This window comes from Diceros bicornis, chromosome 31 (assembly GCF_020826845.1).
Source record: "Diceros bicornis minor isolate mBicDic1 chromosome 31, mDicBic1.mat.cur, whole genome shotgun sequence".
Taxonomy (NCBI): Eukaryota; Metazoa; Chordata; class Mammalia; order Perissodactyla; family Rhinocerotidae; genus Diceros; species Diceros bicornis.
Genome location: NC_080770.1, coordinates 7,836,629 through 7,856,041, shown reverse-complemented (window position 1 = coordinate 7,856,041; position 19,413 = coordinate 7,836,629). Strand labels below are relative to the sequence as shown.

General features: G+C 49.3%; 2 protein-coding genes across 2 annotated transcripts in view; both read left to right on the top strand.

Moving 5' to 3' along the window:
• The window catches only part of FRMD8 (FERM domain containing 8), a 78,058-nt gene that overhangs the window by 12,894 nt on the left and 45,751 nt on the right, over positions 1-19,413 (top strand). The gene's annotated exons all lie outside the window — the stretch shown is intronic.
• DPF2 (double PHD fingers 2) lies at positions 5,495-19,280 on the top strand. The gene is made up of 11 exons (XM_058526437.1): positions 5,495-5,586; positions 9,658-9,818; positions 10,227-10,334; positions 10,664-10,827; positions 11,975-12,067; positions 12,243-12,321; positions 13,915-14,052; positions 14,174-14,302; positions 14,451-14,563; positions 15,704-15,785; positions 17,957-19,280. Exons 1-11 carry the CDS (start codon positions 5,555-5,557, stop codon positions 18,031-18,033), a joined length of 1,176 nt encoding a protein of 391 aa, XP_058382420.1. The 5' UTR covers positions 5,495-5,554; the 3' UTR covers positions 18,034-19,280.

Genomic DNA, 19,413 nt, shown 5'->3' with positions numbered 1-19,413 from the left:
AGGAAGATGGGCACGGATGTTAGCTCAGGGCCAGTCTTTCTCAGCAAAAAGAGGAGGATTGGCGTGGATGTTAGCTCAGGGCTGATCTTCCTCACCAAAAAAAAAAAAAAAAATCTTGTCAATTACTACACCCACTTTGGAGTCTGGATTTCTAGATGATGTCCATACCTCCTGCATTTCCTTTACCAGCCCATCTCAATATTTTGCAAACTATGAACTACGCTGTAAAGTGAATTACCACCAATACACCCTATATACGAGAGTGGAGGGAAAGAAGAACGAGAGAATTAAAATATGTTAGAAATATACTTGGAGGGGCCGGCCTGGTGGCACAGTGGTTAAGTGCATGCACTCCGCTGCGGCGGCCCAGTGTTCGCAGGTTCGGATCCCGGGCGCGCACCAACACACTGCTTGTTAAGCCATGCTGTGGCGGCATCCCATGTAAAGTAGAGGAAGACGGGCATGGATGTTAGCCCAGGGCCAATCTTCCTCAAGAAAAAAGGGGAGGATTGGCATCGGATGTTAGCTCAGGGCTAGTCCTCCTCGCAAAAAAATAATATATATATATACTTGGGGGCCGGCCTGGTGGCGTATGGTTAAGTCCAGTGAGCTCCGCTTCGGTGGCCTGGGTTCGCAGGTTCAGATCCCGGGCACAGACCTACACCACTCATCAAGCCATGCGGTGGCAGTGACTCATATACAAAATAGAGGAAGATGGGCACAGATGTTAGCTCAGGGCCATTCTTCCTCAAGCAAAAAGGGAAGATTGGCAACAGATCTTAGCTCAGGGCCAATCTTACTCACCAAAAAAATATTCATAATAATACTATACTTGACACAGAAAGAAAAGAGATATATGTAGAAGCTATAGTCTTTTTCTACAACAAAGCTGTAGCTGATATGAATAACTTCACTACACAATTCATGTTCCCTTTGCCTTCAGCCTGCCTCTTGACTGTTCAGGGTTCTTTACCAGGTGACATATCCCAGATCTTCTTTTTTAAAAAATCTGAGCCCTTGGTGGATTTCCCTGTATAGAATTGACTTCTTCTGCAAACTCTTTATTTTGAAACACTTCAAATTTACAGAAATGTTGAAAGAATAGTACAATGTACATCCATATACCTTCATCCAGATTTGTCAATTATTACCATTTTGCCTCATTTGCTTTATCTCTTTACATATAAAAACTTTTTCCCTGACCTTCTGAAAGTAAGTTGCAGATATCATGAAATGTCATACCAAATACTTTAGCTTTTATTTCCATAAAGCTTGGGCTTCTTCAACCTCTAAATTAGCATCTCTCATCATTTGGGGAAAAGTATCAGTCATTTTCTCCTTAAATATTGCCTCTGCCCCTTTCTCTCTCCTCACCCTCTGAGACTCCAATTAAACATATGTTAGATCTCTCTATATATCTGCTGTGTTTCTACTCTAATTGGGTATTTTCTGTTCTTTTGTTTTACCATGCTGTATTAAGGACAATTTCTGCCTTGTAGTTCACTTGTTCTCTCTTCAGCCATGACTCATCTACTTTTTAACCAATTCATTGTGTTCTTAATTTTGGTTATTGTATTTTTCAGTTCCAGAAGTTCTATGCGGTTCTTTAAAAATTCTGTTGTGGCACTTCTTACTAGGTATTTGTTCCCTGCAGATATTTTTATGCTCATCTTTTACTTCTTTAAACATAGTAAGCGGTGTTATTATATAGTCGGTATCAGATAATTCCAATATCTTAAATCTTTGTGGGTCAATTTGGTTTTCTATTGTTTGTATCCATTCTTACACAAAGTTTCTCGTTTCTTTGTGTGCCTAATTATCTTTGATTATGGGCTGGATAGTGTATCTGAAAAAATATTGTTAGAAATAATTTGAGGCCTAGGATGACAGTACATTCCTTCACAAAGGATGTTGCTTGGTACCAAATATGCTTGCGTCTGCCGGCTTACTAGGGACATTATAAAGATGGGTCTACTTTAATCCAAGTTCAAGGCTCGAGCTTCCCTGGACCACCCAGATAACATGATTCTGGGCTACATGTCCCTCTTAAAGTGTGTATATGTCTGTGGTGGGGTATCTGACTTCCTACCCTGGTCAGGCTCTAGGTTTTAATTTTTTACCCTCTCTCCCCAAAGACTGCCAAATAACAGCTCAATTTCACAGTTATATCTTCCAGATCAGTAAATGCCCCCAGGACAAAATTTGCTTTGAATTCTGGGCTTATCTTTCTGGGTTTTAGCCTCTAAATGTTGGTCCAGTAATTCTTCACTTTATCATTAACTTTTCAATACTTTTAAGATTTGTGTGTGTGTGTGTATGAGGAAGATTAGCCCTAAGCCAGTATCACATGCCAATCCTCCTCTTTTTGCTGAGGAAGATTGGCCCTGGGCTAACATCTGTGCCTACCTTCCTCTACTTTATATGGGACGCTGCCACAGCATGGCTTGATAAGTGATGCGTTGGTGGGCGCCTGGGATCCGAACCCGTGAACCCCGGGCTGCCAAAGCGGAATGCGCACACTTAACCGCTATGCCACCGGGCCGGCCCCTAAGATTTTTTTTCACTTTCTGTTTTTCAGTTTGTCTTTAGTGGGAAGGTTGGAATTAAATACCTAACCAGGAACCTGTCTCCCATTAACTACCTGAACGTAACATTAAGAAGATTCCCCGGGTTTCATTTCTATTTCCCCCTGCCCCCACTGAGGAATAGCAATCCTATTTACCCTTGACGATTAGAATAAGCCCAACCAACAGTGGTATCCCCTTTTCACTTTCTTGCCTTGTGGCATGTGGAACGCAAAATGGCCCATTGGCAGTCTCAGCTCCTGTTTTAGAAGAATCATTACTGTGCCCCCTGGTGGAAGCATTCCTCTCCTGGGTCCTAAAGGCTCTAGATCAGCCAGAGCCCAGAGCTGCAGGAGCAGGAAACAAACATTTTGCAGAATCGTTAGTTGAGATTTCAAGAGGCTGGACCCTACTTCCACTCCTTGGTTCTCGTCTGCAAGAGAAACACTATATATACTGGTCACTGGTTCAGAGCATGCGGAGTATCTATTGTTCAGTGATGTAGCACTTCTTAAAAGAATCCTGAAAGAACTGAAAGCCACTGAGGTTGGGCTCATAATCTGACTTTCCAATTATATATAACTAGCCTACTTATTATTACTCATATTTTTATTGAAATATACATACAGAGAAGTACACAAATCTTGTGTAGTTCAACGTTTACAAAGTGAACAAACCTGTGGAACCACTACCCAGATGAAGAAAAGGAACATTACCAGCACCTCAGTAGCCACCTCATGCCCCTTCATTGTCACTATCCTCCAAAGGTAACCACTCTCCTGACTTCCACCCCCATAGACCAGTGTGTGTGTTTATGTAACTTTATAGAAATGGAATCATACAATATATGTCCTCTTCTTACAACTGGCTTCTTTTATTCAACATTAAGTTTTTGAGATTCATTCATGTTGTTGTGTAGCAATAGTTTGTTCCTTTCATTGTCGTTTAATCCATTCTACTGTTGTGGGCATTTGGGTTGTTCCCAGTTTGGGGCTATTATAATTAATGCTGTTGTGAACATTCTTGTACATGCTTTTTGGTGTATATATCCACGAAGGGAATTGCTGGGTCACCGCATAGGTGTATTTCAGCTTTAGTGCCAGCGTACTGTCTTAGTTGGCTTGGGCTGCTATCACAAAAGACCATAGACTCGGTGCCTTAAACAACAGACATTTATTTCTCACAGTTCTGGAGGCTGGGAAGTCCAAGATCAAGGTGCCAGCAGATTGGGCTCCTAGTAAGGGTCCTCTTCCTGGCTTGTAGACATCTGCCTTCTTGCTGTGTCCCCACATGGCCCTTCCTCGTGGAGAGAGAGAGATACCTGTCTTCCTCTTCTTATTAGGGCACTAATCCCATCGCGAGGGTCCCACCCTCACAACCTCATCTAAACTGAATTACTTCCCAAAGGCCCCACCTCCAAATACTATCACATTGGGGGATAGGGCTTCAACATATGAGTTTGGGGTTACACAAACATTCAGGCTATAACGCAGACTTTTGACTCCTGCTTGGGAGTCACCTCTGATACCCTTTGTCCCTACAATCATTTGGTTCCCAGGGGTAGAAGAGTGTACCAGTGTTGTCTCTGGGTTTTTCTTCCAAGCCACCGACACCCACTCTGCAAGTTTGGTGCAGGGTAGGCAGTGACAAATACCTCACAACTCCCATCTGCCAAACAAGATTATAAGGCACAGTGATGGTAAGACGTGTCCTGATTCTGAAATATTAAAATGGGGGGAGAGGAAGGAATATGTGCATTGTGGAATTTATGAAATAAGGTATATGACACGGACAAAGGACAAAGCCTTGGGGACTCTGAAAGTTATAGGTGGAACAGAGGATGGAGAGCCAGCAAAAGAAGCCGAAGGCACTGCCAGCGTGACAGGAGGACAGCTGGGATAGTGTGTGTCTCACAGACCTGGAGTGGAGTTTGGAAAAGGAGGGAAGGGTGAATGGTGTCACGGGGCTTGATAGGCCAACGAGGACACAGAAGAAATCTCTAAATCTTTTGAAGCAGAGGTGGTGGTGACTTTGTTAGTTGTTTCAAGTGAACTGGTGGAAACAAAATTCCCATTAAACCTGGGCAGAAAGAGACTTGGAAATAAGTCAACAGAGATAGGGAGTATAAACAGAATATTTGCTTTAAAAGAGTGAAAAGAAATGGGGTGATAATTGAAGGCAGACATTGGCTAAAGGAAGGGCTCTGATTTTTTTTAAGGAGGATATTAAGCCATGTTTCTACATGAATTTGCATGATTCAATAGTGAAGGAGAAATGAATGGTACAGGAGAGAGAGGGATAATTGAAGGAGGGAATGTCTTCAGAACATAAGTGGAGGGAAGGAGCTTAGAGAGGAGTAGGAAACAAGGGAGAAGAGGTAGGTACCAGAGAAGATGGTGGCTGGGTTTGGTGGTAGGAAGGTGAGGTAACTTTTGTCAGACCCCAATATCTAGGGCAAAGAACTGCCCAGTTCTGGGGGTTAATTTTCCTCTCCCTAAAACGGACATATGTTTGGGGGCCCAAGTGGACTGTGCACCCCTCTGACCTTCGCTACCTGCCAACTCCCGCCTGTGAGTAAGGGCAAAAGGTTAACCAGGAGGTTAAGGGTGGGCCAGGTACCAAGACGCACGCATGCGCTCCACGTAGCCCATCTCGGCCTGCCAGTTTTCACCAACCTCTCGCCCTCTCATTTCTGGACCAGGCCACAGCCTTGCTCCCTCCTCCCGCTCCTCCAAATGTAAGAGGTGGGGCTCGAGCCGGAGCCTCGGGGCGCGCACCCGTGTCCGCCGCGCCTGCGCACCGGGCTCCTCGGCTCTCTGGCCCCCGCGAACAGCCCCTAAGCTCGTTCTCCGTTGCTCGTTCTGGGGCGCGCGCGCGCCCCCAGGCGGCGCCTGCGCAGAAAGACAAGGAAACTGGTTCCCCGGAGGGGTCCCGGCGCCTGCGCGCTGCGGGCTCCGGGCCTCCCGGCCTGAGGGAGAGGAGCAGGGAAGATGGCGGCTGTGGTGGAAAATGTAGTGAAGCTGTGAGTGGTCGTTTCTTTTCTCTTCTCGGCCGGGAGGTCTGGTGAGGGGCTTGGGAGTAGGGGGCGGTGCGGGAAAGGACGAGGCGGAGAGAGGGACGTGACCGGAAAGGCCGCGTTGCGACTCCTAGCGGGGAGGGCAACAGGAGACTCCGGAGAAGACGTTGCGCTTCTTTGGAAACTTGTGGAGGCCCTGAGGGGGGCACACGGGAGCCCCTGGCGGGCAGCCCCCTGCGCCGTGCGGGGCGGGGCGGGCTCGCGGTGTCCGGAGTATGGCACCCTTGCTGCGTATGGGAGACGCGCGGTCCCGATGTCGCTCCCGAGACGCCGAAGTCCGAGTAGCCGGGCCGAGGGCGGCCCGGGACCGACCCCTCCCCGTCGGCCTCCCGCAGCCGGCCCTGGAGCCCCAGGCGCCGTGAAGCCCTGCGGGGTGTTTTGTTTAAACAGCCCCGTGACGTTGGGGGGGCCGGGGGTCTTGGTACCCAGGACCAAAAATATTCTTGGGAGGAATTGAGGAGCAGAGACAGAAGGGAAAGAACTTCAGGGGAGCGGACCTTTGCGCCTTCCCCTCCCAGCCATCCAAACACGGGACCGGGACGGAAGCGTCCAGGGCGCCCCTGCAGCCTGGGGGAGCAGCTGGGTCGGCCGGCCTCGCGCTGTGCAGTCCCCTTGGGCTGGGCAGATCGCGAGCCAAGTTGGTGGTGGTTGGGAAAATGGAGAATGGTTGTGAGCTGTGAGTTAAAGACGCTTTGGGACCTGATTTCACCCAGCCCCCTCCCCGAAGGAGAATCTGAATGAGTTCTGAAATGGGTTCATGCCCCATGGGCGAATAGAGCAAGCGCCTTTTCATGGGTTAATTGGGCTTAGTGTTGGGGTAGGAAAATTGAGAGGTGGCTAGTTGTCCAGTCGGGGCTTCTGGATTTTGACCGGATGACAAGGTAAAGGTTTGGGAATTCTTCTAAGGGTCTCACCGCTTTTCATCTGCCTTCGTGTTAGACTGAGCCCCACTCTTCCCAGGAGCCTTTTTTAAGAGTACATTGCCTCCTCCCCTCCTCCTGCCTGGAGCCTTTTCTTTGAGAATGCTTTCCCACTTCCATTAAGCTAAGTGCCTTCTCCTTCTCCTCTTGTGGTTTTTTTTCCTCCTGCTTTCAGCTCCATGCTGCTGCCTCTTTCATCCCCCTCCTCCCAACACTATTATCTTTCTCTCTGATCTGCCCACTCTAGTTTCCCCAGCTCTCTCTTCAGGCTGACATTTCCCTCAATTTAGAAATGACGCTGTTGATCTACCGTTTATATAGTTATCCTTCCTGACTCAGATGTTCTTTCTTTGTTTCCCTGCCTTTCTTTTTGTCGACTCCCCCCATCCCGTTATAAGGGGAGGTTTTACATGGGTTTCTTGCTTCTCGAAAAAGAATCAAAGCTTTAACCTTGGAAATCTTACTTTACTGGGGGAACGTCAGACTTGCCTAGGTTTTGAGAGTTATATGTAATGAGATTCTTTCTGTTGGAAGACTTTCTTCAGGGAAATAGAGTTGCCAACTCTTTCTTGTAGTTTTAGCAGTGAGGGGTTCCCCATTTAAAGAAAGCATGACTTCTTATTTCTTTTTGAAGAGGTGTAGAGATTATGAGGGTCACTAGCCACTGGTTCCTGAGTACTGCACCGGTAATGAGAAACCAACTTTCTCCTCCTCAGTCCTAGCTGCAGAGGGCTGTGGACCTCAATTAAATACATTCTCCTACAGAATTTTCCCTTTAAGAAGTGGCTTCCATTCTTTCTGTACCATTCTCACCTTGGAAAGAGACGCTTTTCTGGCTTTCTCTTGATCATGGTATGCTTTGTTTTCTGACAGCTGAGATTATACGTTGAGGTCAGGACTACTAGCTCATCTTTTCTGACTTGCATCTTATTCTGGGAGAAGAATTTTCCTATTTGTAAATTCTCTGTCCCTCTCAAATGTGGTGTCAGAATTGAAGCAGTCTTTAAAGGGTCTTATTAGGGTAAAATAATAGTATAAAATACCTGGGGCTGCTGACTGGTCTTGAAACCTTCTGAGTTAGGTAGCAAGATCTAGAGGATAATGTTAGCTTGAAATTTCTTACGATAGGAGCCTTAAGTTTTTAAGAGCTCTCTCACACTGTCTTACCCTCTCCTCATCAGATCCTCTTCCGCCAACTTAAGTGTTTCATTCCCAGCTCTCTTACTCACAAGACAGTTTGCCCCACCTTCTGAAATCCCACTTAACTCATAAGAACTTGGATAGAACATCTGTCATCCATTCCCCACAAACTGTTTCCAGCCTCCTTGCTCTGATTTTGCAGCTCTCAGGCCGTCTGGTCCTTCCTTCCATTTGATTTCCAGTGTCAGTATCAATTCCCATCAGCAGAAACAAAGGAGCTGCTGCACTCAGCCTTGTTTATCCAGTTTTCCTCTGTGTGCTGAGGACATGGCTGCCTCCTAAAGGCGAGCAACTGTGAGCCTGTTCCCTTCTCTCCACTCTGCAACACAAGATTCATGCCTACCTCAGATTACAGTCATTACAGCTCATTGACTCCAGCCAGCATGTCTTGTGGTGTCACCACCTTGTGTGTGGTATGTGTCCTTTTCAGTTGCTGGGACATGCTAAGCTGTGCCTAAGTGGTCTCTTGTGGCTGCTCAGTGAAAGCCCCCCCTCGGATTCCAGAGCAGGGTTTGTTGGTGTAGCTCGAGTTATGGATGTAAGCAATGGAGGCTTACTCTGTGCAGCTTCCCATGCTAGGACCCTCCCTTTTATAGAATATGCCAGAGCTTATCTAGTCTAACCTCCCCAGTCTGTAGCAGAGGAACCTGAGGTCCACATGGATTGACTAAATGTCCATGTTTATGTGGTGACTTGCAGCCAAGCCAGGTCGCTTTACTCCCAAGTCAAGATGTTCCAGACACCTTCGTGGGTAGGGGGATACTGTGGGAAAAAAATCACCTCTGCCCTGTTTGTTTATATTAAGATTGATCGAATATATGAATATGAATTGTTATAGTTAAAGCTCCAATAATAAAGTGCTTGTTAAACCCTGAAGGATGAGAACAAGATTGGTTTTATATACATGCTTCTTAGAACTGGAAAACTCCTGGCACTGTGCAGTTTTCCAGCTTTTTAAAGCACTAAAAGGTTTACCCTTGATTCAGATTTGAAATTGAGTCCAAGAAGGTTCTTTCCTATTCTCACACCTAATTTGATGGTGTGAGAATGGAGAAGGGCCTAGGATGGGCCTTTGAGCAAACAGGTTTTGTATCAGTATAATGGTACTTGGTGAAAAGTAGGCTTCAGGGAAATTCAAGTATTTTCAGATGTTTTCCATTGACTGTGAAATTTGTATATAGAATTAATTAGTTGGCTAAATACCTAGTTCAAAATTCAGAAGATATGAAAGGGCATATAGGAGAAAGTCCCCTAGTTACCCGGTTTTTCTCCCTGGAGGCCTGCAGTTTCCTTTCCACCTCTTTGTTACGTAAATGGTAGCATCCTACAGCACCTCTCAGCACTATACCTTGCTTTTTTTTCCTAGTTATCTTGGAGATTATTTAGTAACGGTACCTGAAGAGCTTCCTTCTTTTTTTTGGCCAAGTAGAATTTCATTGTATAGCTATACTGTAGTTTGCTAAACATATTTTAGTAAGTCCCCAGACCTTAGTGAACTTTTATCCTCATTTGTAAAAAGGAGCTAACCTCTGCTTCTCAGAGTCATGGGGGTCAAGAGAAATAGCATCTTGACTAGCACAGGGCCAGACTCATGAGAGGCAGAGAATGAACATTAGTTTCTTCCCCTCTTTGTGGGTTAGCCTTAAGTCTGATTAGACACATGATAAATCATGTGTTCCTGACAGTAATTTGTTTATAAAGTGCCTTTCCTCATAATGTCTTAGTGAAGGGGCTTGGTATCCCATGAGGCAGAAATGGAGGCAAACAGAAGCAATGTGGCAGTCTCCCAGTCTCTTGAGCCTTCTAGAGAAGCCAATGGCAAGGGAGCGGGATAGCTCAGCACCCCAGGCCCCTTGCCCCCAGCACACACCCCCACCCGATTTTGTCTTCCCTGCAGCCTGGGGGAGCAGTACTACAAAGATGCCATGGAGCAGTGCCACAATTACAACGCCCGCCTCTGTGCCGAGCGCAGCGTGCGCCTGCCTTTCTTGGACTCACAGACCGGAGTAGCCCAGAGCAACTGTTATATCTGGATGGAAAAGCGACACCGGGGTCCAGGTGAGGGTCCAGACTCAGGAGCACAAGGAGGGAGAAGCTTCCTCATCTGAGGTGATGCCAGCTGAGAGGGTTTTCCTTACTGCTTTCCACCCATGGATGAATGTGGTCTTCCCATGATTAGAAGCCCAGGTAGGATGAAGCAGACAGGCTCACGCCAGTGTCTTTGTACCCATAGGACTGGCCTGCTGAGGCTGTTATTGGGCTTCTGCAGAGCTATGTGTTGGCCAGGGCCCCTGAGCTTACATCAATTTTTCTTTTCCATAAACTATCCCTCCCTCTGCCCCCAGGCTCTCACTGTCCATATTCTTCACTTGCTCTAGAACTCAAGGGGACCTACTTATCTAGAAAGTGTTGGGTGCTATTTTCGAGGACTGGCTTAGGGCTTGACTCCCTCTCTTCCTTCCACAGGATTGGCCTCTGGGCAGCTGTACTCCTACCCTGCCCGGCGCTGGCGGAAAAAGCGGCGAGCCCACCCTCCTGAGGATCCAAGACTTTCTTTCCCATCTATCAAACCAGGTAAAGCCCACTCCTCCCTGAACGGGGGCATGGCCTGCTGCGTGGTAAGAGGCCTGCTAAGCACCTGTTGTAGCAGGCCCAATGTTAGATCCTGAAGATACTAAAATGAATAAATAAGATGGGATTCCTTCCTGTAAAGAACTCAGTCTAATAGAGGAGACAGGTAAACAGTTTAAGTGATGGTACCAAGTGAACTAGGGTGTCTTGGTTCCTGGGCAGCCAGAGACCAGGAGACATGACTGGCCTGTGGCTGGCCTAGCAGCGTGTGGACCCGGAGCGGTCTGCTTTCAACCCTTCTGAGCCTCGCCTCATCCTGACCTTCCCTGCAGATACAGACCAGACCCTGAAGAAGGAGGGGCTCATCTCTCAGGACGGCAGTAGTTTAGAGGCTCTGTTGCGCACCGACCCCCTGGAGAAGCGAGGTGCCCCAGACCCCCGAGTAGATGATGACAGCCTGGGCGAGTTTCCTGTGACCAACAGTCGAGCACGAAAGGTACAAGATTAACGCCATGGCTAAGGGGGCTTTGATGGGAACCATGCTCCTCTTCATCACAGGCCACCCAGTGATCAGAGTGGAAGCAAAAACTGGGGGCCAGGAGGCAGGCCCCTGGAGTGCTGTTCCTGCTTCATTCTCTAATTAGCATTGGGTACTGACTTGCTTCACTGTCAGTCTTTTCTGCTCTTTTCCTTCTAAGTACAGACTCGCACTCATTCCTCTTCTTTTGTCACCAAAGTTTTTTGGTGCCTGGGGTTACACCAGTGAAGCAGACCTGGTTCCTGCCAACAGGGGAGATCAAACTATACATAAAACTAATAAGAGCTAAAGAATCTGCCAGGCAGTGTGCTAAGTGCTTTTCCATCATTTTCTTCAGTCTGCACAACCTTATCAAGTAGGTGCTGTGGTCCTCATTTTACATACAGGGAGGCCAAAACAGAGCACTTAAAAAAAAACTTCCCGGGGCCGGCCCGGTGGCGCAAGCGGTTAAGTGCGCGCGCTCCGCTGCGGCGGCCCGGGGTTCGCTGGTTCGGATCCCGGGCGCGCACCGACGCACTGCTTGGTAAGCCATGCTGTGGTGGCGTCCCATATAAAAGTGGAGGAAGATAGGCACAGATGTTAGCCCAGGGCCGTCTTCCTCAGCAAAAAAAAAAAAAAAAGAGGAGAATTGGCGGATGTTAGCTCAGGGCTGATCTCCTCACAAAAAAAAAAAAAAAAAAAACTTCCCCTAAGGGAAGCCATGAACAGCAAAGCTCTGATTTAAGTTGAAGAAGTGAGGTGTCAGAAAGGAACCACCAGTAGCGTGTTCCCAGGGTGGCAGGTCAGAGGCAGGAGAGGGCACAGCTGCTTGGGAATCAGGGAAAGCTTTATGAAGACATGGCGTTCAATATAGCCACTTGGAGATGGTGGGAAAGGCATTCCTGGCTAGGGGAACAACATGGAGAGAATCAGAGGCAGGAAAGCCCAAAGCATTGAAGGAAGAAGGAACAGCATTATAGGTTGTGAAGGGCAGCAGTGAGGAACGAGGCCGGAGTGGAGGGGCCTGGTCACGGAGGAGGCTCTGGGCGGCCTGGGCCACACCCGTCCTGTGGGCATTTTTGGATGTACAGTATTTCTGCCCATCTTAATCCTCCTGTCCACTCAGCGGATCCTAGAACCAGATGACTTCCTGGATGACCTCGACGATGAGGACTATGAAGAAGACACTCCCAAGCGTCGGGGCAAGGGGAAATCCAAGGTGAGGGGCCGGGGTTCTGCCTGCAGCCTGGGGCAGGGGGCCTGCAACGTCTGCTGTTTTATTGCTTGTCGTTGGCATTTTCCCTCTAGGGCGAGATTAGCAGCCACTTCTGGGAGAGTTTCACTCCTCAGGCCTACACATCTTAGTAAGAGTATCTTTTTGCTCTTTTTGGCAGGGTAAAGGTGTGGGCAGTGCTCGTAAGAAGCTAGACGCTTCCATCCTGGAGGATCGGGACAAGCCTTATGCCTGTGACAGTGAGTGCCTCGCGAGTGGTTGGGTAGTCCTTGCCTGGGACCAGCTCCTGCTCAAGATATGAGAGGAGGGAGGGTTGTGTTCTTTCTCAGAGTGGTAAAACAAGCCTGGACTCTTGTCCTGCCTGCTGACTGGTTTCCTCTGAGACCCCTGGGAGGCCCTGGCCTCTGCTACATGACGGGGGGGACCTGCATGCTGTGGGAGAGATGTCTGCCGTCCTTGGGTGGTGCTGCTGGCGGGGGGCACACACAGCAGGCAGGGTTGGCCTCTTAATAGATGGCATCCAGGTCTGCTGGCCCAAATCAAGCCAGGGCCTCGGGAGTCCGGCACAGAGTTTTTCAGTGTCTGTTCTCTCTCCCCCTTTTCTCTGACTTGCCCCACTTCTGTCCCTCCACCCTGGGAGGGACAGCACCCATCGCCGCTGGGGTCTCTCTCTCGTTTGCTCCGCTTTCCTGCTGCTGCTGCTCCTGTCTCAAGTGTGTCAAGGCCTTCTTCTCATGACTTTTCTTTCTGTCTTTCAGATAGTTTCAAACAAAAGCATACCTCGAAAGCGCCCCAGAGAGGTAGCTCTCTCAACTTTTCAGACTTTTGATTTTCCTATCCCTTTTTCCCTCCTCGTTCCTCTTGCCTTTCTCATCTCCTGTGATGCTAGTTTAAAAATCTCCAAGATGGCATGGGGATAGGAGCAGTGGACCTTCTGTTGCGCTCTGCTCCTCACGGTCCTGGAAGCTGCCTCCAGCACTGCTTGTCTCCCACAGATTTCCTCCCAGGGCTGCTCGGCCCACTGCATGGGGTGGCTTCAAAAGTGTTATAAGGAGCGCATTACAGACAGGTCCCTCTGGTCTCCCTTCCCCAAAACAGACACTTGGTGGTCAGCCAGTGTTACCCACCATCCTGCCACCTCCTCCTCCCGTCCTCTCCCCACTCCTTTCCTGCTGGCCCGTTGCTCTCCTTGGTATCACTGCTCAAGAGTTAAGATGCCTGTGGGGATCTGCTTTCCTTGCTGGTTGGTGGGGGTTGGGCAGGGCACTGATGTGGGGGTGTCTTTGGATTTCTTTGGGGGCCAGGTACCCCAGCAGACTCAGCTGGTAGGTTATCCCCAAGGCATCCACCCCCAACTCCATTGTCCACATTGGGCAGAGATGGGCTCCATGGTAATATACAGGGTAGCATGAGCCTCCGTATTTACTGAGAGGTAAAAAAAGTTTGGAGTCTCTTCCTTACCTTCCCTCCTTCCTGCCATACTGCAAGACTGTAAAAATTCCCTTTCCTTCCTGACCTGGAGCTCCCCAGACTATTCCCAAGGCAAGTGATGATGGGGTAAGGGCTCAGCCTCCCAGACAGCCAGTGTGGAAGGGTAGAGGGGCCGTGGGCTGGGGTTTAATAGGGAGAAGAGCCATGGAAGCTGGAGAGCCCCAGGGCTTGATGCTCCTGACCAAGGGAAGATGGCAGTCACTAAGGGCCGGTCCCAGAGCAGAGCTGTTGGGGGCGGGGGTGGTTGCCTCTGCCTCAGGTGGAGCCTCACAGCCTAGAGGGGCAGGGAGGTGGCACTCTCAGCTCCTGACACCTCTCTCTGCAATCTTCTCCCCACTCAGTTTGTGGAAAACGTTACAAGAACCGACCAGGCCTCAGTTACCACTATGCCCACTCCCACTTGGCTGAGGAGGAGGGCGAGGACAAGGAGGACTCGCAGCCACCCACCCCGGTTTCCCAGAGGTCCGAGGAGCAGAAATGTAAGCTGAGGGGTTGGAGGTGGCACAAGCAGGAGTTGCCTGGTGATGAAAAGCCTCCTTGCAGGGAGGAGAGGCCCCGGGGCCCTTGTGGATATTGTCAAAGTTCTCTTTCTCCCTGTAGCCAAGAAGGGTCCCGATGGATTGGCCCTGCCCAACAACTACTGCGACTTCTGCCTGGGGGACTCAAAGATCAACAAGAAGACAGGACAACCCGAGGAGCTGGTGTCCTGTTCTGACTGTGGCCGCTCAGGTACCTCCACTTGGGGGCAAGGCTGCCCCCGCCAGCACCCCATCCCCGAGGGGCTCTTGGCCTGCCAGCGTCCAGTGGCTGTCAGTCAACCAGGGCACCTTGCTTCTCCCCTGTTTCCCGCCGCCTGTTTCCCTCGCTCCCCCCACAGGGCACCCGTCCTGCCTGCAGTTCACCCCGGTGATGATGGCGGCCGTGAAGACCTACCGCTGGCAGTGCATCGAATGCAAGTGCTGCAACATCTGCGGCACTTCCGAGAACGACGTGCGTGCCCCTGCCCCGCCTCTGGCTCTTACTGTCCCTGCTCCGTCCCCTCCAAAGGGAGCATGCTCCTCCTCACGCCCCGCCCCGGCATCCCAGTCAGAACTCTGGTTTGTCCCGCAGGTGTCTACTGAGTACCTGCTTGTGTCAGACCATGTTCTAGGCACTAAGGACACGAAACCAGACAGACAAGGTCCCTACTTGCGTGGAACTTAACATTCTTGTGGGAACAAGCAATAGCGAGGAAAGGAGTGACGTTTTTATGATGTGCCACGAAGACAGTGAAACCAGTAATGTGGCCGAGAGTGACTGGATGACTGATTTAGACAGTCAGAGATCGCTTTTCTGAGGAGTTGATGTTGGTGTTGAGGTTTGGATGATACAAAGGAACCAGTTCAAGAAGATTTGGAGGAGGGGCCAGCCCGGTAGCATAGCAGTTAAGTACGCGTGCTCCGCTGCGGCGGCCCGGGTTCGGATCCCGGGCGCGCACTGATGCACCACTTGTCAGGCCATGCTGTGGCGGCGTCCCATGTAAAGTAGAGGAGGATGGGCACGGATGTTAGCCCAGGGCCGGTCTTCCTCAGCAAAAAGAGGAGGATTGGCGACAGATGTTAGCTCAGGGTTAAAAGAAGAAGATTTGGAGGGAGAGCATTCCCAGGAAAGGAGCAGCAAGTACAAAGGCCTGAGGCAGACAGGCCAAGTATACCTGGGCCAGTGTGGCCAGCTGGAGCCTTCCTTTGGTGGGAGAGCAGGCAGAAGATGAGATTGGAAGGCAGGCACCACCAGGTCTGAGGGTTGAATCAGGAGAGTGGTGTGATCTGTCTGAAATTTTAGAAAGATAACTGGCTGGTCTGTGGAGAATAGATTGTAGGGGACACGGGAGGCCGTGGGATCAGTTAGGCAGCTGGGTAGGGTCCAGGTGGAATAACAGGGACTCGGTCTGGGTGGCCTTGGACAGCAGTGGTTTTCTATCCAGAGATTCCCACATCTCCTTACTTGCCACCTACCCTGCCCCCCTCTTGGAAGTAGCAGCAGTGTCTGCAGAAGCCCTCCTTCCTTCCTCCCTCCCTTCCCACCCCCAGTGGCCTAACAGGCCTGTTAGTCACTCACCTCCCCCTTCCTCTTCCATCTTGCCTTCTCTAGGACCAGCTGCTCTTCTGTGACGACTGTGATCGCGGCTACCACATGTACTGTCTCACCCCATCCATGTCTGAGCCTCCTGAAGGTAGGTGGCCCGGATCTCTTACTCAGAGCAATTATTTTATTAGTAACTTGGAAAATCACCTGTCCAGTAAATGAGGTCTGTTATCAGTGATGTATTCTTCCAAATTAGGCAGTAGGCACTTAGCGTTCACTCAGTTCAGATGCTTTCCTAGCATTTCAACTTCAAGGGTCTAATGTTTGCACATTGTCACCAGATGCCCTAGAGAAAACAGATGCTGAGCAGAGAACAATTACCAGAAGGAGTGATTTGTTTTCCACCAACCAGTTCAGGAAACTCAGTTCATAGTTTGTCTGATGTGAAGCTTCGGTATCAGCTCTTCGAACTTGACAGATTTGAGTGTTCATTTCCACCTAATCCAGAAGAGAGTTGAACCTGGAGCCTTAGTGGGTCACTCTGCCCCTCCAGTAGTTCGCTTAATAATGCTCCAGGTTTATGGAATCTCTTTGATGAAACCAGTGGTGGCACCAAAAAGTGGCTGCCTCTGCACGAGTCCCCTTCCAGCCAGATTTCTGCTGAAACCCCTCCTTTATAGAAATTGGGAAGCTTACTCAGAAGCTGTTACTGTGCACAAAGGATGTGGGCCAGCATTACAGGCAAGAGAAAGTGGCTCACTGTGTGATGTAACCTGACTTGTAATATAGGTCACACTGCTGTCACCTCCTAGAGAAAGAGGCCACTAACAAAATCTGAGAGTCCTTTAGCAGCTGCAGGGGAGCACTCAGCTCTTGTCATCTGTCATGCCGAGTTTATAAGTCTACGTTGGGGACAGGTAGTGTGTTTTATTTTTTTTAACCATAAAATAACAATTTACAGACAAAATTCTATGTTAACTGTAGAAGGGCTTTCCTATTGAAGTACTTTCCTGCTGAAGTACTGTCGGACTCTGAGTAGTGGAGAGCTGCAGGCTGCTCAGGGGGACCCTCTAGAAGCCATCAGATGGTCAGGGGTTGGCAAACTGTGACCCACGGACCAAATCCAGCCGCAGCTATTTTATATAGCTCACAAGCTACAAATAATTTTTATATTTTTAAAGGGAGTTTAAAAAAAAAGATGTGACTGAGACTGTATGTGGCTCACAAAGTCTAAAATATTTAATACCCTCTGGCTGTTTACAGAAAAGCTTGCAAATCCCTTCGAGTTGATCTTTGGGTTAAAAAGGACCTTCTTACATTTTTGAGAGTCATCTATCTCTGAGGAGCTGAAAAAAGCTGTGGATTCTTTCCTGCAGAGTAATATCCAAATACACGTGTATGCAATTATGCTTATAATTTCAAGGCGTTAAGGGCTAGTTTTGTTTCTCAAAAAAAAAAAAAGCATAGAAGAATCCAACCATAGTAAATATTAATAAACAAGGTATGAGCCAGTTATTTTCTTCGACATTATTTCCTGTTTTTCTATGAAACTAGACTTGGGTCATAACAAATTGGGTCATCATAATTCACCCCCTTTTCCTCTCATTGGAAAGGAATTTCCTCAGCCTCTGCTCAAAGACCTAGTGATGGTGGGGAGCCCTTCTCATCTTTCCATGGTTTTCTCAGAAAGCTTAGGTGGAATCAAAATTGGTTTCTCTAGAGCCGCTATTCTTGATCTTTATTCTAACCTTTGGGGTCTTGGTTCTTCTGTAATCACAAGTCTAAAGCTGGGATGCTTTAAAAAATCATATCTGAGGCTGGCCTCGTGGTGTAGTGGTTGAGTTTGGCGCACTCTGCTTCAGCAGCGCGGGTTCGTGGCTTCGGATTCTGGGCGTGGACCTGCACCACTCATCAGCCGTGCTGTGGTGGCAACCCGCATACAAAATAGAGGAAGATTGGCAACAGATGTTAGCTCAGGGTGAATATTCCTCAGGAAAAAAAAAAAAAAAAAATCCTATCTGCCCAGGCCCTCCTCCTAGAGATTCTGATTTAACAGGGCCAAGAGGGCCTAGGAGTCTGTATTCTGAAATAGACCTCCAGGTGATTCTTTCTTTGATCTCCATTGAGAATTATTTTTCATAATATTTGGGGACCTAGAGGTTCCTCCTAGCTCAGGGTAACTGTGAAACTTGGGTACTGCAGAACATCTCCCATCCTATCTGTAGCTGACCTGCTCTGGGAGGCAAGGATGTGGGGATGGAAGGATAGCAGGTCAGGATTGTGTGGGACCCATCCTAACCCCGTTATGCTTCTCTGCAGGAAGTTGGAGCTGCCACTTGTGTCTGGACCTGTTGAAGGAGAAAGCGTCCATCTACCAGAACCAGAACTCCTCTTGATGTGGCCACCCCGCTGCACCCCCATACATCTAGAGCTGTTTCTCTCCTCCTCTCTTGTTTTTCATGCCCACCTTGCCCTTCCTCTTCCTCTCTTTCACAAGTCCAGAGAACCTCGGGGTGGTTGTGCCAACCTGCCTTTGGCAACAGCAAGCTGAGGAGGGAGCTCTGACCGCTTCTGGCCCCAGGCCCTCAGGGAGAACGGAGCAGCACACTGCCCCAAGGCGTACCTGTGGGCCCAGCTTCTCACTGCTCTCCATGAAGTGCATTCACTCTGCCTGCCTTGGGCCCCGGCCCTGGTGATCACAGGGTTCAAACTGTCCTCCGAGAAAGAGTGGGAGAGCAGCTCACTTCTCTCAGCTCTGCCTCCACTCTAGTCCCCAGGGTTTTCCCTTCCCCCGGAGGTAAGCCAGGCAGAGGCCTCTTTGTCAGGAGCAGCTGGGAGTGAGCAACTGAGCAAGCTGAGGCGGCGCTTGCAAGGAGCTTTCCAGCCCTTCGTGCTGCTTCGCCTTGCCGCCCTTCCCCCAGAGTGGCTCTCGGTGGCCCTCTCTTCCTGCTACCCAGGATCCTTTGCCTGAGCCAGGATGCTCCTGGTCACCCTCCTGGCTCTGCCCTGTCCCACTCCACCCCACCCCAGGGGGAGTAGCAGCTTCACCCTGATTCTTCCTTGTGCTCGCCTGGCTCACTCTCACAGACGGTTTCTAGTGACCGAAGCATTCCCCACTCTTGGAATTTCCTATCTTCTGCCTCCCTTCCTTATTCTCTTTGGTTTTGTGGGGAGAGGGGAAGCATCAGGGGGCCAGGCCAGCAGCTTGGGGGCCACAGGGAGACGTTGGATAATGTGCCTGTTTTTTAACTCGATGAAAAAGCCTACCTCCAAAATCCCCTTTTTGTTCTTCCTGGACCTGGGCGTTTAGCTCCTGCCCTTAACTGAATTGGGAGCTTCTGCCTCCTGCTCTGTGTATCCTGGCTCCTGGCTCACGGGGAAGCCACGTAGACATCCCTTTCTTCCCTTGCACGCTCGCTAGCAGCTGGTAAGGTCTTCACACCCTGATTCCTCAGTTTTCTGCCTGGTGACACTGACATTAAGTAGTAGGGGGGGACAGTCCATGCCAGGACACCCTGGAGTGGCCTTCTCCTTGGCTGTGGGCAGGCCCTAATTCACTGTCACTTTGGAGTTGAGGTATCTTTTTTTCTTTCTTTAGTTCCTGTAGTCTCAACATTAGTAGAAATAAACGTTTTTACACAGAGCCCTCTGCTGGATGGTTTATCTCCTGACTCCATTTCCTGGTTAAGAAGGCCACTTCATTCTAACACTTGCCTTAGGACAGTGGTTTTTAAACATTTTGGAATACAGCTTTTTCCCCCAAATTAAACTTTTTG